Source organism: Rhinopithecus roxellana, chromosome 17 (assembly GCF_007565055.1).
Source record: "Rhinopithecus roxellana isolate Shanxi Qingling chromosome 17, ASM756505v1, whole genome shotgun sequence".
Classification (NCBI taxonomy): Eukaryota; Metazoa; Chordata; class Mammalia; order Primates; family Cercopithecidae; genus Rhinopithecus; species Rhinopithecus roxellana.
Window position 1 is genome coordinate 36,313,416 of NC_044565.1, and position 20,304 is coordinate 36,333,719.

General features: G+C 47.0%; 1 protein-coding gene across 1 annotated transcript in view; it reads right to left on the reverse strand.

The window, feature by feature from the left end:
• Positions 1-6,417: 6,417 nt before the first annotated feature.
• SLC1A4 (solute carrier family 1 member 4) overlaps positions 6,418-20,304 on the reverse strand; it is a 35,363-nt gene continuing 21,476 nt past the window's right edge. Inside the window, exons 4-8 of the mRNA XM_010355828.2 lie at positions 19,869-20,035; positions 13,604-13,837; positions 12,013-12,207; positions 11,599-11,733; positions 6,418-9,353 (exon numbers count right to left, since the gene is read on the reverse strand). Coding sequence (XP_010354130.1) covers positions 9,119-9,353; positions 11,599-11,733; positions 12,013-12,207; positions 13,604-13,837; positions 19,869-20,035 — 966 coding nt within the window. The 3' untranslated portion in view covers positions 6,418-9,118. The remainder of the gene's footprint in view (positions 9,354-11,598; positions 11,734-12,012; positions 12,208-13,603; positions 13,838-19,868; positions 20,036-20,304) is intronic.

Sequence of the window (20,304 nt, forward strand, 5' to 3'; positions counted from 1 at the left end):
TTCCTGGACAAGTGTCTCCTCAGCTAGCACTTTATTGAGGAAGAGGCCCTGCTATGCCCACTTTCTCTGTGTGTAGGGGCGTGGGGGGTGGGGGTAGGTTCTGCTAATGGGGGCTGCTCCCCTGGGGAGCACTATAAGCCCAGCTTATCCTAGGGCTCAGCAAAGACTTGCCAGAGTTTCAGTACCTCATTTTGTTGCAGAACAAAAACTGATAATAGGAAAATCATCCATGCGTTCCTGCTATGGGTGTCAAGCCACCTGTTCACGTCATCCCAATATCCTGGGGACATTTTTCTGATTTAAAAGTAAATGGAAATATTTTTGTGGGGCTGGAGCAGTGGCTCATGCCTGTAATCCCAGCACTTTGGGAGGCTGAGGCGGGACAATCGCTTAAGCCCAGAAGGTGGAGGCTACAGTGAGCCGTGATCATGCTACTGCACTCCAGCCTGGGCGACAGAGCAACACCTTGTTTCAAAAAATAATAATAAAGAAAATTTTGTGGACCCCTAAAAGCATTGTGGGCCTCAGGCCCTGCAAGTCCTATGCCTCATGGGCAAGTCGGCCCTGACACGGGTGGAGGGAAACACCCAGGCTTGGCCTCTGTGGCTCATGCTGCTCATGTGCGGGGGCACTGCCCACGGGCCATACAGAAACAGGCAATGGGCTGGCTTTGGCCTGTGAGCCATAGTTTGCTGACCATTGCTCTAGATGACCAAGGTGCAGTTAGCTGAGGGGATTTCTGATGGGTCACAGGACAGCTGAGAAAAAACATGGTCATCCAAAGTGACTGGTAACCACTCCCGGGTCTTCCATTGGGCCCTAATTACCACCCACCTCCTACACCCCTGGTTTTTTCTTCTCACTTTGTGAAAAGTAAAAGTGTACACTTATTAAACATAAATAACCTGTAATCCTAGCACTTTGGGAGGCCAAGGCAGGCAGATCACTTGAGGTTAGGAGTTCAAGACCAGCCCTGGCCAACATGGTGAAACCCTGTCTATACTAAAAAAATACAAAAAATTAGCCGAGTGTGGTGGAGCAAGCCTGTAATCCCAGCTCCTCGGGAGGCTGAGCGGGGAGAATTACTTGAACCCGAGAGGCGGAGGTTGCATTGAACCGAGATGGCACCTCTGTACTCCAGCCTGGGTGAGAGAGCAAGACTCCATCCCCAAAAGACAAACAAACCACGTAAGTGTATAACTTAATGAATTATCACAAAGCAAACACCCATCCAGATCAAGAAATAGAGCATTCCTAGCACTTCACAGGCCCGTCTCCCCGCACCTGAAGGAAACTATGAAACTGACTTCCCTGTAGATCAGTTTGTTGGGTTTATAACACTGTGCTTTTCAGCATCTGGGCTCTTTCAGGCCTGACCATTGTTGTACCGTTTCTGGAAGGGCTGAATGGAGTGGGCTACCACTCACAAGATCTCAGGGCCATGCTTTTGTCACGAGATTGGTTCTCTTAAAGGTGCTTGGTTGGAGGTGAGGAAGGTCTGTGAGCAATCCAACTAGCCAATGCAGGGTGCTCTGAGGACTAGAGAGAGAAAAGGTTCATTAATACTACAAAGCATGTAGCCACAAACACAGATGCTTTGTTAGAGGAACACCACAAATGGAAAAATCATGACTAGTGAAGCTGATTAAGGAAGTTCCTCTAGACTGCAGCCCTATTGCTTTGAAACTGATTAGCCCATAACTATTAAAAGGGAAACAATTTATAGGAAAGACAGATTCAACACACTTTATGTTTGAGTTGAGAGTCAAAACTTTTAACTGCAACTCACCCGCACAGTTCAGGGCTGTCACATTATAGCCATGAAGGCTACGTACTGCACAACTCCTGCAAGCTCCATTCGCACAAAATAGATGAATGGTGGTGGAACTGCATGCTGAGGCAGCCCCACCAATGTAAACAGAATCAGTTTCCTAGATCCAGACCACACTTTAACTTACAATGTTGAACTTCATTCATCAGTTATACATGTTTGGGTAAAAGGCTTTTTTTTTTTTTTTTTTGAGACCTCTGCCTCCCAGGTTCCAGCGATTCTCCTCCCAAGTAGCTGGAATTACAGGCACATGCGACCCCACCCGGCTAAATTTTTTTATTTTTAGTAGAGATGGGGTTTAATCATGTTGGCCAGGCTGGTCTCAAACTCTTGACCTCAAGTGATCCTCCCACCTCGGCCTCCCAAAGTGCTAGGATTATAGGTGTGAGCCATCGTGCCCAGCTAAGGCTCTTCTTTTTTTAAGAAAACATTTTTTTAAAAGAATATGTATTTTTCGAAACAGACTCTCACTCTGTCACCCAGTCTAGACTGCAGTGGCATGATCATGGCTCGCTGCAGCTTTGACCTCCAGGTTCAAGTGATCCTCCTACCCCAACCTGTGGAGTAGCTGGGACTACAGGTGTGCAGCTAATTTTTTTTTTTTTTTTTAGGAGCAAAACTGCAAGTTTATTTTGGTCACCTAAGGTGTGGGGAAGAGGTCTGTCGGCCTCCGGCAAAGAAAGCCGACAGAGTCCCCCAGTGGGGCTCTCGGACGGAGTTCCTGCAGTCCCGACATCCCGACAGGAGTGGAGGACTGAGGAAGGCCACGCGTGGCATCCATCCGGAGCGGCTTTTCTAGGAGTGGGAGGGCAATAGGCGGGGCACGGGCGTGTCGGGGGGCGTTCCACAGGTGCGACCAGGTAAATCTTGGTCTCTTCGGATTGACGTCACCTGGCACATGCCCGGTTGGTCTGCACCCTCCCTGGGCACTAGCTGCATTTTCGCGCACGCGGGAAGGGAAAAGTTGGTGAAGAAGAACCTGGAAGTGCACCATCTTGCCTCCGTTCGTCCAAACAGTCCAACCTTTTATTGGTAATAGTGATAAGGGGCGCCGTGGTCTGTCTGGCTACTTCCTGCTGTTAAGGGGCGTCGTTAAGGTCGGGGCCCATGGTTGGCATTTGGACGTACGGATGAAGAATAAAATAAGGCACAGTATTAGTATAGGAATGAGGAATGGAAGCATTTGTTGGAATAGGGGCAAAACCCAGAAGGAAGGTCCCAGCAAGGTTGAGGAGTATGAGATAGTTAAGAAAATTTAGTAAGTTTGAGGCGAGTGGGGGAAAGCCAAACTGATTTCCACTGATTGCTTTCGGTAGGGGCCCTTTTTAGCTGGGAATGAGGAACGAGTGCGCAGAGTAGTTGTTGGTCAGGCAGCAATTAAGGAGTGGAGTTTTTGTGGAGTGGATGGCTTTCCGCTTACTCCTACTACAGAGATATTGGATGGAAGGCTAGGTCCAGAGAAGGACGGCAAAACAGAATAGGTAGCCTCGCTGTTGATTAAAAAATTGTCTTACCCGCTACCAGGAGAGTTACCCGCGGCTCGGCGAGGGTGATGGGGGTCCCCGAGTCTCGGCACCTTCAGTTGTCGTCGTCGTTCAGATGTAGGAGCTGGAAGGAGCTCCCAGGATCCTGGGAAAGGGGGTCACGTGGAGACGCGGCACCTGTTCTCAGGGTGGGGCAATGAGACTTCCAGTGTCCTCCCTGCTAGCAAGCAGGGCAGGGGGTTGCTGGTGGATGAGGGTTAGGACATTCACTGGCCCAATGTCCTGATGCCTTGCACTTATAGCAAGGCTGCGTTGGGGCTCGGGGACCTTGCAGACACCTGTTGGCATAGTGTCCTGCCTTGCCGCACTTATAGCAGGCTCCTTTTGTAGCCTTGGAGTCTGCGGAGTGTGTACTCTCTGGCCTGGGGTTACGACTGGGCTGTAAAGCCGCTGCTAGGAGCTGTAACTTCTGTTTGAGGCGAGCCTGCCGTCTCCTCTCTGGAGTTATAGACCTTAAAGGCTAATTTAACCAGGTCTTGTATTGGTGTCTGAGGCCCATCCTCTACCTTTTGAAGTTTTTTACGAATGTCAGGAGCTGATTGAGAAATGAAATAAGATGCCAAAATGGTGGCCCCTGTGGGGGAGGCCGGATCTAACCGGGTATACTGGCTTAGAACCTCAGTCAGTTTAGGGTAGAGGTTAGGATAACCTGAAGGTTATGCCAAGTTAAGTCATAGGCCTGACAAAGGTATCTAAATTCCTTTATGTATATGGTAGGATTAGCTGAGAAATCACCTAAACGCTTCTCAATTTTGGAAAGATCGGCCAGTGAAAAAGGGACATGTACTCTGACTACCCCCCCCCCCCCGCCCCAGCTACCTCTCGCAAAGGTGCTAACACTGTAGGAGGGTGTGGGCAGAGATAGGGGACTCAAGACAGCCAGTTGGGGGCCCGGAAGGAGGCACGGGACCGAGTGGATTACTAGTAGATAAGGAGGAGGAAGGAGGAGTCTGGGCAGGAAGGGAGGGGTTGGAGAGAGCGGGGAGAGAAAGAGGAGTATAGGGCAGATCGGGACGAGAGCGTAAGGCCTAAAAGCCTTGTATGTAATTAATTTCAGACCACTTGCCTAGCCACTGGCAGAAATTGCTGAGGTCGATCACGCCACAGTGGAAAGGAAAATTAACCGCTTCCTCCTAAGGTCTTGTTCGACCTGTAAGGTTTTTAAATTGGCTAGGAGGCACCCTAAGGGGGTGCTCTTTGGAAATTTGGACTGGGGGGGTTTCCCGTTTGTTTCCTCTTTACTTACACAATGGACACAATGGAAATGGAAGTGGATCTCTGCCTGGCTTCAAAGTGTCCTTTGGAACCAGCAGAGACAGACTGGAGGCTCATGGAGCCAAAGTGGAGATTACCTTCAGGCGGACGTCTCCGTCCTGAACGGGTCTCCCGAGCCACTTGGTGGCTCAAAAGTGGGCCTCGGACCTGCGCAGGATTTTTGGCCAAGGGAGGTAAAGAGGAGACAAGGGCACTTACCCCAGAGAGGCTGTGAGAGTGAGGGAAGCGGGTCTCAGTTCCTGGTCCGTCTGCCACGTGGGAGCAGGAGGAGGTTCCGCAACCCTTAGAGGCCTGAGGAGGGGTCTCCTCCCGGGTCTTTGGCACCAACTGATTTGTTTTTCTAAGACCACCAGAGCAGGTTCTTTAACCAGCGAGTAGGCAAGTGTAGGAGCAAAACTGCAAGTTTATTTTGGTCACCTAAGGTGTGGGGAAAAGGTCTGTCGGCCTCTGGCAAAGAAGGCCGACAGAGTCCCCCGGTGGGGCTCTCGGACGGAGTTCCTGCAGTCCCGACATCCCGACAGGAGTGGAGGACTGAGGAAGGCCGCCGGTGTGCAGCTAATTTTTAAAATTTTTATAGTGACAGGGTCTTGTTTTGCTTCCTAGGCTGGTCTCAAACTCTTGGCCTCAATCAGTCCTCCTGCCTTGGCCTCCCAAAGTGCTGGGATGACAGGTGTGAGCCACTGCACTTGGTCTCCCCATTTTAAATATGAGACTGAGGCATGGAGAGGTTATCATGCCCAGGGTCGTGCAGCAAGCAAATAGCAGAGCTGGGAGTGGAACCCAGACAGCCTGTGGTCCTCCCTGCTACATTGTCTGTGCTATTCAGACACGATTTACAGTTCCTCTGAGCAGGCTCAAGTGGCTCATCAGATCAGCACTCCTGATCCCCAGGGAAGAGATGGTTTGAGAGTGTAGATTTGCTCGTCTTGGTTTGGTTGCATCAGAAAACTGACTCACCAAGTACTAATCCCAACCTCCAAACACTCTCCACAACAGAGAATCAAGGCAACCACACTTCAGGGTAAGAATCCAAATTGTTACTCCTAACAGGCCCCATCAGGCCCCTGATTGGTGTGAACTCCTCATCCTTTGGGGCTTGCCCAGAAATGAAAACTGGTTCCTGTATTATATGAAGAGCTGGAAATGTTCAGGTCAGAGAGGGGATCTGTTTCTTCAGAGGCTTCCACTCTGTTTGCAGGATAATCCTATTATAAGAGGTGTCTAGATTCCCTAATGTTGCTGGAATGTGGTGTCATTGAAAACAAGATTATATAAAAGCATGGGCTAGGTGTGGTGGTGCCATAGCAGAGGCATGGGCGACTGCTCTCTTTCAAGGACTTTCCCAGAATTCTAGGGCCTGGGGCATTCTTCCTGTTGTTCCTACTTGAAGCTTGCCTTACAGTAGATGCTCAGTTAAGGCATGTTGACCTAGTTGTTCTGACAAGACATAACTTTATGGAGGTATGTGGCAAAACCACACACTTTTTGCAAGAGCCCTGCTGGTGCGGACTGGGAAGCCCCTGAGCAGCTTGACACTTCCCAGTTGCAAGCTGGTGGCTGCAGAAGGATCAGCGACAACAGCTCCAGCAGTGGCGCTGCCCCCTGAGCATGCCTGCCCTGCCTCAGGGGCTCGTGCCTGATGAAAGGAGCAAGGAAAACAAATCCCTTTAGTCACCCAAAGCCCATCTCCTAGAAGAGCAACAGCTCCTCCATCAGCAAGTGCCGCTTCAACACCCAAGAAGGGAATAAAGGAACTGCGGATTCCGATGGAAACACTGTATTCATTTCTGAGGACTGTGCTATGTTTTAAGGCAATTGTCACACATACAAAACAGTCAGATAAACAGTATCTGAACAGATTTATGACAACATGTTAGAAAGAGAACAGCAGGGGAAACGTTTTCGGACAAGGAGATATGAGATTTTCCCCAGTCAGGTAACGCTTGGTCTACCGACTCTGTGGACTGAAAACCAGGAAGATACAAGGCACATTCTCTCTTCTCGCCTGCAAGGGGAAGGGCCACCTGCACACTCCTCAAAAGCACCCTTCTCCAGAGTGAGACACGCTTCTTACTGTAGGGCCAGGCCACGACACAGGATGGTCAGCCAGTGAGTCTTAAGTCCAGCTCTAATTTCACGCTTTATGGCTTTGTGAAATTCATCTTTAGAAATGGGAAAATCAAGATACCAAAGACATTGAACTTGTAGTTAAGTTCACCTCTATCCAAACACAAACTTGCTTGGCTTGAGGCTAAAACTATATACACACACACACACATATATACAACACATACACATAACACACGTATGTGTGTATAGATATACGTGTGTGTGTATATATATATATGAAAGAAGAAAAAAGATTTACTGAAGCCTGCAAAATAGTGAGTGTTCATTTGCCATTTGGAATCAAACAATGTGATTGTTTCCCTTGAAAACAGAAGAGTATCAGCAACATGCTCTACTCAGCGGAGAAAAGTTTCCAGTTTCCTCTGCATGGTTCCTGGTCCCTTCTGGCTTCACAGGAGACTGGAATGGCTTAGCTGGTTTAAAGAGAGCTGGGTTTTCCCCCTGGCTGGGTCAACTCTGTGTCCCATGGCTCTTCTTCACCCCTTCTGCTCAGGCTCATGTCCCCAGTTTTAAGAAGGGTATGTGGCTTGATGGTCTCCATTCCATCTACCCATTCTCATCTCAATGGTACACACATCCATAAGCGTGTGCCCCTGTCTGTAGGGCCCAGGTGACACATAGCAACAGGGAAAACAAGGGAATGAAGGAGGCTGAACACTGGGGAGCTTTAATGGCCTGTTATAGGGTGGCAGAAACAGTGCCTGGGTCTGGGGTTCACAGCAAAATCAGGTGCCCAGAACCGTGGTGGAAGGTGGGGTCGCTAGTTCATGAAAACTTGAAGGACATTAGGAAGAGGCTGTGTCTGATGCTATCAAGTAACTACACACAGAACAAGGGCATGATAAAAGTCCTAATGCACATAGAGAACAAAGCCCTGCTCAGAAACGCTATCCTCACCAGCAGAAGGACTCCATGGAGAAAGCTGTCCCTTACATAAAAAACAAGAGCATACTGGGTTAGCACTTGATATCCAAGAAGTGAAATGGTCGTCTTCACAGATTAACAGTTTGCCTCACCAAATCCCTCTGAGGTAGGTAAGAGGCAGGTGACATTAGCCCCATTTTACAAATGGGGTAAAGTGAGGCCCCAGGACCTGTTACATCACGACTATGCGTCAACAGCCACAAACAGCAGGCTCTCAAATCTTCCCCCTTACTTAGCTTAGAACCACGTCAGCAGATAATTGGAAAAACATGGACCATTTTGCTGATAATTTTAAACTTGGATGTACTGGGAAGAAAGGGGTCTATATTTTGAAATCAGCCAAAGCCAGGGGACCTGGGAACCTGCAAATGGGGGTACTCCACTCCAATTAGTACATGGTTTTCTCTGGGGTGGTGGTCGTTTTGTATTTGCCGCAGTGCAGCATTTTACAGAGTGTCCAGTTGAATTCAAATAATAGATGAGGAATCAACAAGCATCCTGAATGTGATGACTACATCACATCTCCCCAGTGAAGGAGGCCCCTCTCTGGCCTGTTGCCAAATCAGAGTGAATGGAGAAAAAGCTACAGTGTTGTCAGAGGCCCAGGCCTCCAGAAGGAAGCAGAAACGTGCCCCAGGGCTGGGATGAGAACTGGGACAATTGTGTGTGAAACCTGTCCGGTCCTGATTAGATTAGAGAACGCTCTGCCCCTCTTCGCCCCCACAAGGCTGCATTCCCTCTCCTTTTTCCTTTGACCTCAGAATCTAAGTTGTTTACCTAAGGCTGTGGACCAGAGACGCCCACAGTGCTAACACCCACCTGGAGAATTTCTAACTTGATATTGTGGAGCACCTGCAGTCTCCCAGAAGCCAGGGATCGGAAGCTACCCACACCTCGCTATAGCACAGACTCTTTAACCACCTGAGTCCCAGCTCAGCAAAGTCCAGCCATGGCTAAGAATGTGAGCATTTTTTTCAATGACTACAACTCGAGGCAATGCAACAGATGACCATAAACTCCATTGGTTTGCTCAGAAAACACCTGATGCAGAGCTGACCGGGGACAGTGAGATACATCTGCATTTTTCCCAGGCATAACCACAGTACCCTGTGAGTCCATGATTTCTTGAGCCTGGCAGCTCAAGGGGTTGTTTCCAAACAGATCCCTGGTGTACACACAGTTGCACCTGGACGTGGATCAAGCCGAATGTCAGAGTGTCCTTGTCCTTGGTAACCAGTTCCGGCTGGGGAGCCCGATGCCAGTGCTGAGAGGTAAGCCTCAGGCCAGCGACTGGGCCAAAGCATTGCTTGGGAGGGTAAAAATTGGCAAGGGCGGTGCCCTGTGTCCATGACTGGCGGCTGGGTGAACAGGGTGGGACATCACTGTTGGCAGGCAAGCCCAAAGCCCAGCCTCATCACAGAACCGACTCCTTGGATTCTAGTTCTGGGGCACTGGCCACGGGGCCAGCGGGGTTCTGGTGTGTCACCAGGGGTGACGTCTCCTCCTCAGACTTGCAGTTGGGGATAGCTTCCACTTTCACCTCAGCCAGTTCCTGCTCGCCTTTCTTCATGGCCTTCTGATTCAGGTGGTGGAGAATGCCCGCACCCAGGGCATCCCCTTCCACATTCACCACCGTGGTGGTCCGGTCCCTGGCGGGAAAAGAAGAGGCAGCTATTACATCTACTGCTGGGGGATAGGGTCCTGTCACGGGCAGCCTGGATGCCGAGGGAAAGTCATGATTGTGAGGGGTCCTGTTGCTTCCTGGAGAGCATGCTTCTAAGGCATAGGCTTTACCTTACTCTAAATTGATATTCTTTAAACACTTTTTATTTTTATAGAAAGAATAAAGAAGAGCATAAAGAAGCAAACAAGCCACTCACCCCTAGTCCACAACTGAGTGAATCTGTGTGCACATTTTAATCTATTTCCTTCCGGTCACCTTTCTATACACGTATTTTATATGTATTAGATACCATCATTAAAAATCACACATAAGCCAGACACAGTGGCTCATGCCTGTAATCCCAGCAATTTGGGAGGCTGAGGTGGGAGGACTGTTTAAGTCCAGGAGTTTGAGATCAGCCTGGGCAACATAGTGAGATCCTGTCTCTACAAAAAATAAACAAATTACCTGGGCATGGTAGTGTGTGCCTGTAATCCTAGCTACTCAGGAGGCTGAGGTGGGGGGATTGCTTGAGTCCAGGAGTTCAAAGCTTCAGTGAGCTATGATGACACCATTGCACTCAGCCTGGACTACACAGTAAGACCCTGTCTCTAATAAGTAAACAAATAAACAAACATATTGGGATAATAGTGTGGATACAGGTTTGTGTCTAGCGTTTCTTCCACTGAATAATACACCGTGGGAGTTTCCCTTCTTTTTCTCATGTCAACGCTGCTTTACTGCGGATGTTAATCTTCATATGTGTTCCACTGCCATTGGCAAATATAAATACCACCTCAAAGAAAATATCATTGTCCTTTCCAGAAGCTAGCTTGTTGTGCTATAGATTAGCCAATACCATTCCCCTGTCCCTGGAGCTCAGAGGAAGTATTGTGCACATTTTGAAGAGAGGGGAAAATGTGATCTTCCCTGAGGGCACTGGGGAGCTGACTCCCTGCAGAGTATGGAGTATGGTCCTGCTGTCTGCAGAATCAGAGGGGATGGGGTGGCTGGCGGGCCTGTGTGACTTCAGGTCTCTGCTGGGCAGCCGGCCTGGTGCCCTATTTCCCTGTTCCTGGCCAAGCACCTCTTGGATGCCTCTTCTCCATGCACAGGAGGTGTCTGGGTGAGGAAGGAGAGAGGGCCTCTGTCAGCTCTGGTCCTGTCCAGCTGGCCAGCTCAGGCACGGAGTTCCCTCTGATGAGGTGTCTGGGCAATGCAGGTGTCTTTTGCAGATTTCACCCTCATTGCCCCAAGAAGCCCCTTCAAGTTGGAAAAACTACCATTCCCCCCTGCAGCAGGCCAGTCCACGAGCCCAGTGCCAGGCCCTGCCTGTGACGAACCTCTGGAGTGTCTCTCCTTGCTGACATGAATTGAATATTTTACCACGTGCTCATTATTCTGTGTGCTGTTCCTGTGCTAACTCGCTCAATCTTCCCCACAACTCTGGTGTGGCTGCTATGATCATTGCCATTTTACAGATGAGCAGACCAAAGCACACACAGTGCACATTACACAACTATAGATAGGAAAGCTGGGATTTCAATCCAGGCACCTGGGCTCCAGGGCTCTTTTTCTTACCCACAGGCTCTTCTGTCTCAACTTTAGTACCTCAGCCAACCTTCCCTATAAAACAGATATTATTCATGCCTGCAAAAGATATCACGTGACTCAAGGAATCCATGCACAGAAACTGTTTTGTGTCTTCACAGTGGCCCCAGAGATGTGGTCTGGATCACACCTTCGTCCCTACCTCCTCCTCTGCTGAGCCCGAGCCCGAGCCCGAGCCCAAGTCACTCACATCGGCATGGTTCATCCTCTCTCCCCTCACAGAAATCACTCCTTGGAATTTTCGTGGCCAGGGACAATCATTCCCAAAGGATCACTGCTCTATCGACTTATTACTCCTATGTAGTCAACAACTCCATAGACCCTCGTGTCCCCTGGGCCTGTGCTGAGGGCCTCAGCTGTGGACCCCTACTTTACTGGATGCTATAAGCAAGTTCTTGGTAATGACATCTCATGGTCATTCCTGGATGTTCAGGGGCATGTGACTCTCATATTGTTTATTTTTCCTAGCTCTAAATCTTGCTGTGCCAGCTCCACTGCAGGCTCCTTCAGAAGGCTGGAGTGTATCTGAAGTTTCTCTGCATGCCCCAGGCCCAGCAGTGTCAAGCTCCCAGGGAACTCAGTGCAGACTCGTTTTGGTGTTCTTGGGACTTGTTACTTACACAATCCAGTCCACAGCCAGGATCAGAGACAGGTCATGAGTAGGCAGCCCAATGGCCTCCAGGATAATGGCAATGGTGAGGACCCCTCCAGCTGGCACACCTGCTGCTCCAACACTGGACGCTGTGGCAGTCACTCTAAGGGATGGCAAAGCAGGGCCAGCCATTAACATAGAGCATGGAGCGGACGCAGAGAAATGCAGACCATGCAGCTGCAATGTGACTGGAAACTAAAAACCATCCCACCATAGGCTCTGCTGGCTATGCCCTTAATAGTCAACATACGCTCTTCAAGCAACGAATCCCCACTGTCCTCATTTTACTAGCGAGACACCAGGTCGTGGTGAGATTGGTTTTTCAAAGGAAATCACAAGAAAAACCTTCAGTTTTGAGCCAGGGAAAGAATGAGGAACTTACAGAATGGTGAAAATCTGTCCTGCGTTGAGCTCTACGTTGTTGAGTTGCGCAATGAACACCGCGGCCACACACTGGAAGATGGCTGCTCCGTCCATGTTGACGGTGGCCCCGATGGGGAGAATAAACCGGCTGATCCTCTTGTCCACACCATTGTTCTCTTCAATGCACTTCATCATCGAGGGAAGGGTCGCTGAGCTAGAAATGGGAAAAACAAACCACCAGACATGACAACAGCCCCAGGCAGGCTAACGTGTCTTGTCTCAGACCCCAGAACAGAACAACTTCTGGCTTTCTTATGAAATAAGGGGAAAAAACAGAATCACTTTAAAACTTCTGTCACAACAAGAGGCTTTGGCAACTCCTGAAATACTTAAAAAGTATGACTGCCTTCATTTACCTGTTCTATTATTTACTTGGATTCACGTGTTCCAAGTTTCTTAAGTGCACATTGCTTCCTGGTGTAAAATGTTCCCAAGAGAACAAACAACTATTTACTCTACATGTGCATCTCCTCTCTTGAGTGCTCCCCTCCTAAAAGTAAATGGTAAACTATGATTTTTTTTTCTTTTAGGCCAAAAACCAGAAATGGCTCGGCGAGTTTGGAAAGAATAACTAAGTAGATAACCATAAGAACAGCACCTGCTCCCTCTAGCTGGCTCTGCAGGCTCTGCAGAGGTTAGTTGGTGCAGCTGAGAAAGAGGTTTCTTGTCTAGGCCAGAGGAACTTCTTTCCCTATTTTTTTTTTTTTTTTTTTTTTTACTCCCACTTCCTTGTTATATAAATAGCCATCCAGATTGGGAGGAAATGAGCAGTAGAGGCAAAACTAAATGTGTGTATGAAACGACGTGCTGCCGTCCTTTGAAAGTTTTAACATATGTGGAAAACCCAGTGGGGTTTTTTTTTTTTTTTTTGAAGGTTTTCCAGTGAATGGCAGGATGCATCTCTTGTGCTAAATTAGATAATCCCACACTATTGTGGTCTCCTAGAGGGCTGAACATGCATCCCTCACCACGGTGCCTCAAGACTCGTTTTCTAATTCATACATCCAGAAAGGGAGAATTGGGCAGGAACCATTCTAGAAACTTCCCTGCAATGCATTTTGAGTTAGGTGGGCTGCCTTCTTTTACTCAGGCAAAAGTCTTCCTAATTAGGGCGAGGGACCGGCAGCTGGGCTAACTAATGATCTGCTGACCTCTAAGGCATAAAAGGGAGAAGAGAATGAGGTCACTTCAGTAGAATAGTAAATGAAACAAAAACCCACCCCAGGGGAATACAGAAAAGCTGTGGGGCTGGTCATTTTAAGAAATCACGTGAGGCTCGGTGTGGCTGCACATGCCTGTAATCCCAGCTACTCGGGAGGTCGAGGTGGGAGGATCACTTGAGCCCAGGAGTTTGAGACCAGCCTGGGCTGGGAAGATACTGTCTCTTAAAAAAGAAAATAAATAAATAAATAAATAAATAACAGAAGACCGATTTAGAGTTTTCCAGGAATTAAAGTATGTCAAGACACTGGTTGTGCATCTACCACTGGGCTCACCTGGTTCCATGTTAATATGGCTCAGAGCAGTGAAGAGACCCAAAACCCACTCACCTGGAGCAGGTAGCAAATGCTGTCGCAAATGGGGCGAGGAGGCCCAGGAGGAATCTGAATGGGTTTTTTCGTGTGAAAACAAAATAAATAAGTGGCAGAACAATTCCTCCGTGAATAACATGGCCCAATATAGATGCAAAGATGTATTTCCCCAGGCTGGTCACCAGCACGATGATGTCTTTAATTTCCACAATCTTGCTTCCAACAAGGAACATGATGCCCACAGGTACATACCTAGGGCACAAGCACAGGGTACTCATCAGTAGCAGACAAGGCTGGGGTGAGAGATGCAGGCCCTTCCTGATGCAGAATACAGGGACTTTCAACCAGGCCATCTTCATCTCTCCCTAGGATAACCTCGAGGAACCGAAATGGTCAGGGTTATACCATCCCCATTTTACAGGCCGTGAGACTGGGTAAAATGAGGATGACCACTTACCAAGGGTAACGGAGTCAGGATCAGAACCCAGCCGTCTTTCCCCTTGGATACAGTAGGATGCTACCAGTCACAGGGATTCCCAGGAGGAAAGGCAAGGACATCGAGATCAAAGCCTCCAGGATTGTGAGCCTGACTTTTGGCTTTGCTCAGCCTTGTTCTGAGAACTTAGAAACACAAAAGACTAACACCTATTTCACAGAGTGGCTGTGATACAAAATTGAGCCAAAGCTGGGACTTCTGTGAAGTTTTAAAGTCTTTGTGGCTTAGACAACATGATTCCGTGGGAAAAAGTCATTAACAATGACACTCTGGGAACACGCCTGGAGCGTGAGAGTTTTTTAAAGGCAGGATGGGAAGGAATGGACTGTGGGAGCTACAAAGAACAAAAGTCAGTTGTTTTGAATTAATATAAATTCAGGAAGAATTTTCTAACTGCTGACTTCATTTGTAAATTTTAATTGTGTAGGTAATAATGTCACATAGTTCAAATTTCAAGGGGTACAAAAGAGTGAATAGAGTGAAATCTCCCTCTCATCTGTCTCCCAAGCACCCAGATTTCCCCTCCCTGGAGACAATGTCACTGGTTTCTTGAGTTTTCTTTCTAGAGATATTCTAAGCAGTAATTATTAATTAAAAACCCGATAGTAATACATGAATACATTCTCCTTTCAAAAAATTAAAACATAGATAACACCAAAATCTTCTTTAAGTACCATCCTCAAGCCAGGACCCTCCTCAAATAACCACTCCTACCTCCTATGCAATTAGATACATAGGTATGTATTTAAATCTGTGTGTTTCTTTTTCACCCTATATTATATCTTTGAAATCTTTTCATATCAATACATAGAAATCTACCCCATTCATTTTTTATTGTGGTAAAATATACATAACATAAAATTTACCATCTTAACCATTTTTAAGTGTAGAGTTCAGTGGCATGAAGTTCATTCACATTCTTGTGCAACTATCATCACTATCCAAATCCAGAACTTTTCCATCATCCCAAACTTTGAAATCATTAAACATAATGGCCTATTTTCCCCTCCTCTCAGCTCCTAAGAATCACCGTTCTACTTCCTGTCTCTCTGAATTTGACTATTCTAGGTACACAAAGGTGGAATCATACAGTATTTGTCCTTTTGTGTCTGGGTTATTCCACTTAGTATGATGTCTTCGGACTTCCTCCACATTGGAGCATGAGTTAGAATTGTACTCCTTTCTAAGGCTGAATAATATTCTATTGTATGTCTAGATCTCATTTTGTTTATCCATTCATCCACTAATGGACACTTGGGTTGTTTCCACCTTTACCTCATTGTCTTTAAATATTGTCTTCAGAATGGAAATACCATAGGTTACTTTGTCATCATCCTGTTGGGGGATGTTTTAAGTTGTTCCCAGGTTTGTCATTACAAATGACACTGCAGACATGCTTCGTGGTGCCCACATGCCTTTGTTCTCTAGGTAGAGATGCTAAGAAGTGAACTGCTGAGTTATGGGATGTGCACATTTTAAATTTCAGTAGATACTGCCCTATTGCTCTCCGAAGTGGTTATTCCATATCACATTCCCACCAGCAGTCCAGGAGAATAATCTTCCCTCTGCAACAGTGGTTCTTATGCAGGGATGATTTTGTCTGGAAGACAGTTTGGTTGTCACAACTTTCGGGGCATGGTGCTAGTGGCATCAAGCAGGTGGGGGCAAGGATGGTGCTAAATATCCTATGGTCACGAGACAGCCTCCCACAAAGACTGATCAGCCCAAAATGTCAATAGTGTCATGGTTGAGAAACCTCACCCTCACTGTTATCAGTACCTGATAAAACCAAATTTTCATTTCCCTATTTCTAATGAGGTTGAGCATCCCTTAAAATGTTTGTTGGTCATTCAAGTTTCACATACTTTGTCCATTTTCTGATAGTTCGTTCAGTGATTTTTCTTTCTCAGTAATCAGAACTTTTTTTTTCTATATATACAGTATGCAAATATATATATATATATCAGTTTTTAGAAATGAATGTCTTGACTTTTAACTTTGTTCGAAGTATCTTTTGCATGCAGACTTTTTATATTTTAATGTGGTTAAGTTTAGCAGCTTTTTATGGCTTTTGCTTTTTATATCTTGTTTAGGAAGACTTTTCCTGCCTCTATATTTTCTTCTAATTTTTTTTTTTTTTTTTTGAGACAGAGTCTCGCTCTGTCGCCCAGGCTGGAGTGCAATGGCTGGATCTTAGCTCACTGCAAGCTCCGCCTCCCGGGTTTACGCCATTCTCCTGCCTCAGCCTCCCGAGTAGCTGGGACTACAGGCGCCCACCACCTTGCCCGGCTAGTTTTTGTATTTTTAGTAGAGACGGGGTTTCACCATGTTAGCCAGGATGGTCTCGATCTCCTGACCTCGTGATCTGCCCGTCTCGGCTTCCCAAAGTGCTGGGATTACAGGCTTGAGCCACCACGCCCGGCCTCTTCTAATATTTTTAAAAGACTCCTCTCTTTCTTTCCTTCTTTTCCTTTCCTTCTTTTCTTCCTTCCTCCCTGGTTAGTTTAATCCAGGAGTTAGCAGTGTGAGTTTTTGTAAATAAAGTTTTATTGGAACATAGTCATGCTCTTTCATTTACAAATTGTGAATAGGTACTTTTCTCCTCCAGTGGCAGAGTTGGGTAGTTGCAATAGAGAGCATGTGGCTTGCAAAGTTGGTTGACTCTGGATTTAATACAACTGAAAGTTATTTCTGTGAATAGTGTAGGGTAGGCAGGTACTAGGGTTTTGGAGTGGGTAGTTAGTAAAGGAAAGACTTCATGAAGAAAGTGGTAATACTGACAATGTCTAACACACTTGGTTGAGATCCCTTAACTAGTTAAGGCATTTTAAACTTCAATTCTGTGTAATATACATTTCTGAGCAACAGGTCTCTCACTCTCTTCCTGCAGTTAGACATTCAGCAGGATCTGCCTTACTGAATACCTGCTTATGTGACTGGTACATAAAATTGAAGGAATGACTAAATTGCTTTCCAGATTAAAAGCAAACGTCCAGCCAGGTGCGGTGGCTCATGCCTGTAATCCTAGCACTTTGGGAGGCCGAGGTGGGCAGATCACCTGAGGTCAGGAGTTTGAGACCAGCCTGACCAACATGGAGGAACTCTGTGTCTACTAAAAATACAAAATTAGCCAGGCGTGGTGGCACTTGCCTGTAATCCTAGTTACTTGGGAGGCTGAGGCAGGAGAATCGCTTGAACCTGGGAGGTGGAGGTTGCGGTGAGCTGAGATTGTGCCATTGCACTGCAGCCTGGGCAACAAGAGCGAAACTCCATCTCAAAAACAAAGAAAACAAAACAAAACAAAAAGCAAATGTCCTAACATAGGAGTATCAGTGATATGGTTTGGATTTGTGTCCTCACCCAAATCTCATATCGAATTGTAATCCCCCGCCTTCCCCCTGTCTTTCTTCCTCCTGCTCTGGCCATGTGAAGACATGCCTGCTTCCCCTTCACCTTCTGCCATGCTTGTAAGTTTCCTGAGGTCTTCCAGCCATACTTTCTGTATAGCCTGTGGAACTGTGAGCCAATTAAACCTCTCTTCTTTATAAATTACCCAGTTTCAGGTATTTCTTTATAGCAGTGTGAGAACGGACTAATACAGTTTCTATTTTTACTTTTAAATTTAATTTAATTGTTTATATTTTGTAGAGATAGGGCCTCACTTTGTTGCCCAGGCTGGTCTTGAACTCCTGAGATCAAGCTATACTCCGGCCTTGGCCTCCCAAAGTGCCGGGATTACAGGCATGAGCCACTGCGCCTGCCCCAATTTCTTTTTTTTAGTCTAAACTTTGGAAAATATTTCCAAGACTTTAAAAAAGCCAAGAAAAGAACTTGACATCTAAACACATTTTCTTTGTTTTTTTTTTTTTTGAGACAGAGTCTTGCTCTGTCGCCCAGGCTGGAGTGCAGTGGCCGGATCCCAGCTCACTGCAAGCTCCGCCTCCCGGGTTTACGCCATTCTCCTGCCTCAGCCTCCCAAGTAGCTGGTACTACAGGCGCCCGCCACCTCGCCCGGCTAGTTTTTTGTATTTTTTTTTTTTTTAGTAGAGACGGGGTTTCACCATGTTAGCCAGGATGGTCTCGATCTCCTGACCTCGTGATCCACCCGTCTCGGCCTCCCAAAGTGCTGGGATTACAGGCTTGAGCCACCGCGCCCAGCCAGACACATTTTCTTTTCTGAAAATGTCAGTTCTCTCCCTAGAACAACAATCACATAAAATGGCATTGGCAATGATAGAATCAGGCTCTGGAATTTTCAGATTGAACAAGAGAAACATCGCTGGTAGGGAGTCTAAACTGAGCCTCCCATTCCATTTCAAACTTCTCCTAAAATCAGTCCAGCTGTCACCCGGCACTATCTGACAGAGAGAAGTTCTGGGATCTTTAAGGGTTGAAAATAAGGAAAATGCTTTGTGCATGGAAGGAGAAACTAGTTCTTAACAATTAAGTAGAAGCGGCTGGGTGCAGTGGCTCATGCCTGTAATCCCAGCACTTTGGGAGGCCAAGGCAGGTGGATCGCATGAGGTCAGGAGTTAGAGACCAGCCTGGCCAACATGGTGAAACCCTGTCTCTACTAAAAATACAAAAATTAGCCGGGCTTGGTGGCGGGTGCCTGTAATCCCAGCTACTTGGGAGGCTGATGCAGGAGAATCACTTGAACCTGGGAGGCAGAGGTTGCAGTGAACCGAGATCACATCACTGCACTCCAGCCTAGGCAACAGAGAGAGGCTCTGTCTCAAAAAAAAAATTAATTAAGTAAGTAGAAGCCACACAGGTCTAGTTTGGGTAAAACAGCAGGATAAAGCTTATGAGAGATTGATACTGGAATTGGTGTGATTTCTGAGAAGTTGCTTTGAGGGAGCTCGTCAAATTTTTACCTTTTAGCCAAGAATCAATCTAAGAGTTGTTACTTAAGAATCATGCTTTCATTGATATCACACAAAGAAACACTTACAAATTAAAAGCCTACATAAAAGGGCCAGGCGCAGTGGCTCACACCTGTAATCCCAGCACTTTGGGAGGCCAAGGCTGGTGGATCACCTGAGGTCAGGAGTTTGAGACCAGCTTGGCCAACGTGGTGAAACCCCGTCTCTACTAAAAATAAAAAAAATTAGCTGGGTGTGGTGGCAGATGCCTGTAATCCCAGCTTTTCGGGAGGCTGAGGCAGGAGAATTGCCTGAACCCAGAAGGAGGAGGTTGCAGGGAGCCGAGATTGTGCCACTGCACTCCAACCTGGGCAACAAGAGCAAAACTCTGTTTCAAAAAAAAAAAAAAAAAGCCTACATAAAAGAAGAGCATTCCAACTTATATATGCATGGGGTGAAGACAGACTTGTCCTCGTCCTCCATGCTGTGAACTACTATAGTAAAGGGTCCCTTTGAAGCTTGAAGTCTATCATTTTCAGATAAGTGAACCTTATTTCATGCAACAGATAGCAAACTAATGGAATTCACTGCCCCACAAGATGACATGGGCAACCCACATGAACTGGCTGGTGGTAGGAACCCATAAACAGATCCCGGTGATGGAAACACCAAGGGGTCAGTGTGGACACTGAGGAAATGACTGGTAACTGTGGTGCATGCCTGGCTCTCTGAGGTCCTGGACAAGAGAAGAAACTGTCTCCACTTCCATCATGCCCTCTACCAAGCCTGGCCTGTGGTGCATCAACCACATACACAGCATTATGCCAGGTGGCCCCACAAAGGCACCTAGAACAGCAAGGTGGACTCTTTTCTGGATGGCAGGAGGAAGGAGAGAGAGAGTAGATGGCAGGGCAGCACTCACCACATAATCCAGGACACCAGCACCATCGTCGCCTCATTGAGGGAATTGAAGAAACGGATGAGGTCTTCTCCTTCGGAGCCTAGTTTCTTTAAGGCCACTCCTAACACCAGAGCAAACAGGACCAATCCTAAAATGTTCATCCCTTCGATCTCAGTGCCTTTGGGGATCTGCAGGATCAGAGAGGATAGAACAAGTTTACAACAGATGAGTGAGAATTAAAGATGTATTTGCTTGGTGTCCCCACCAGACTGAAACACTGTGCCCAGAATGAGAAAAGGCTCATATTTTATTTAACCGTTAGCAACTCTGCAAATAAAGGGGTAGGAAACTTAAGGGGAGATGTAGTCTGAGGACACAGAAAGCCAAGAAGCAAAAATTTCATCTAGTTGTTAACTCTGAAAGCTGCTCAAAAATGGCACAGGTTAAAGTGGAAGGT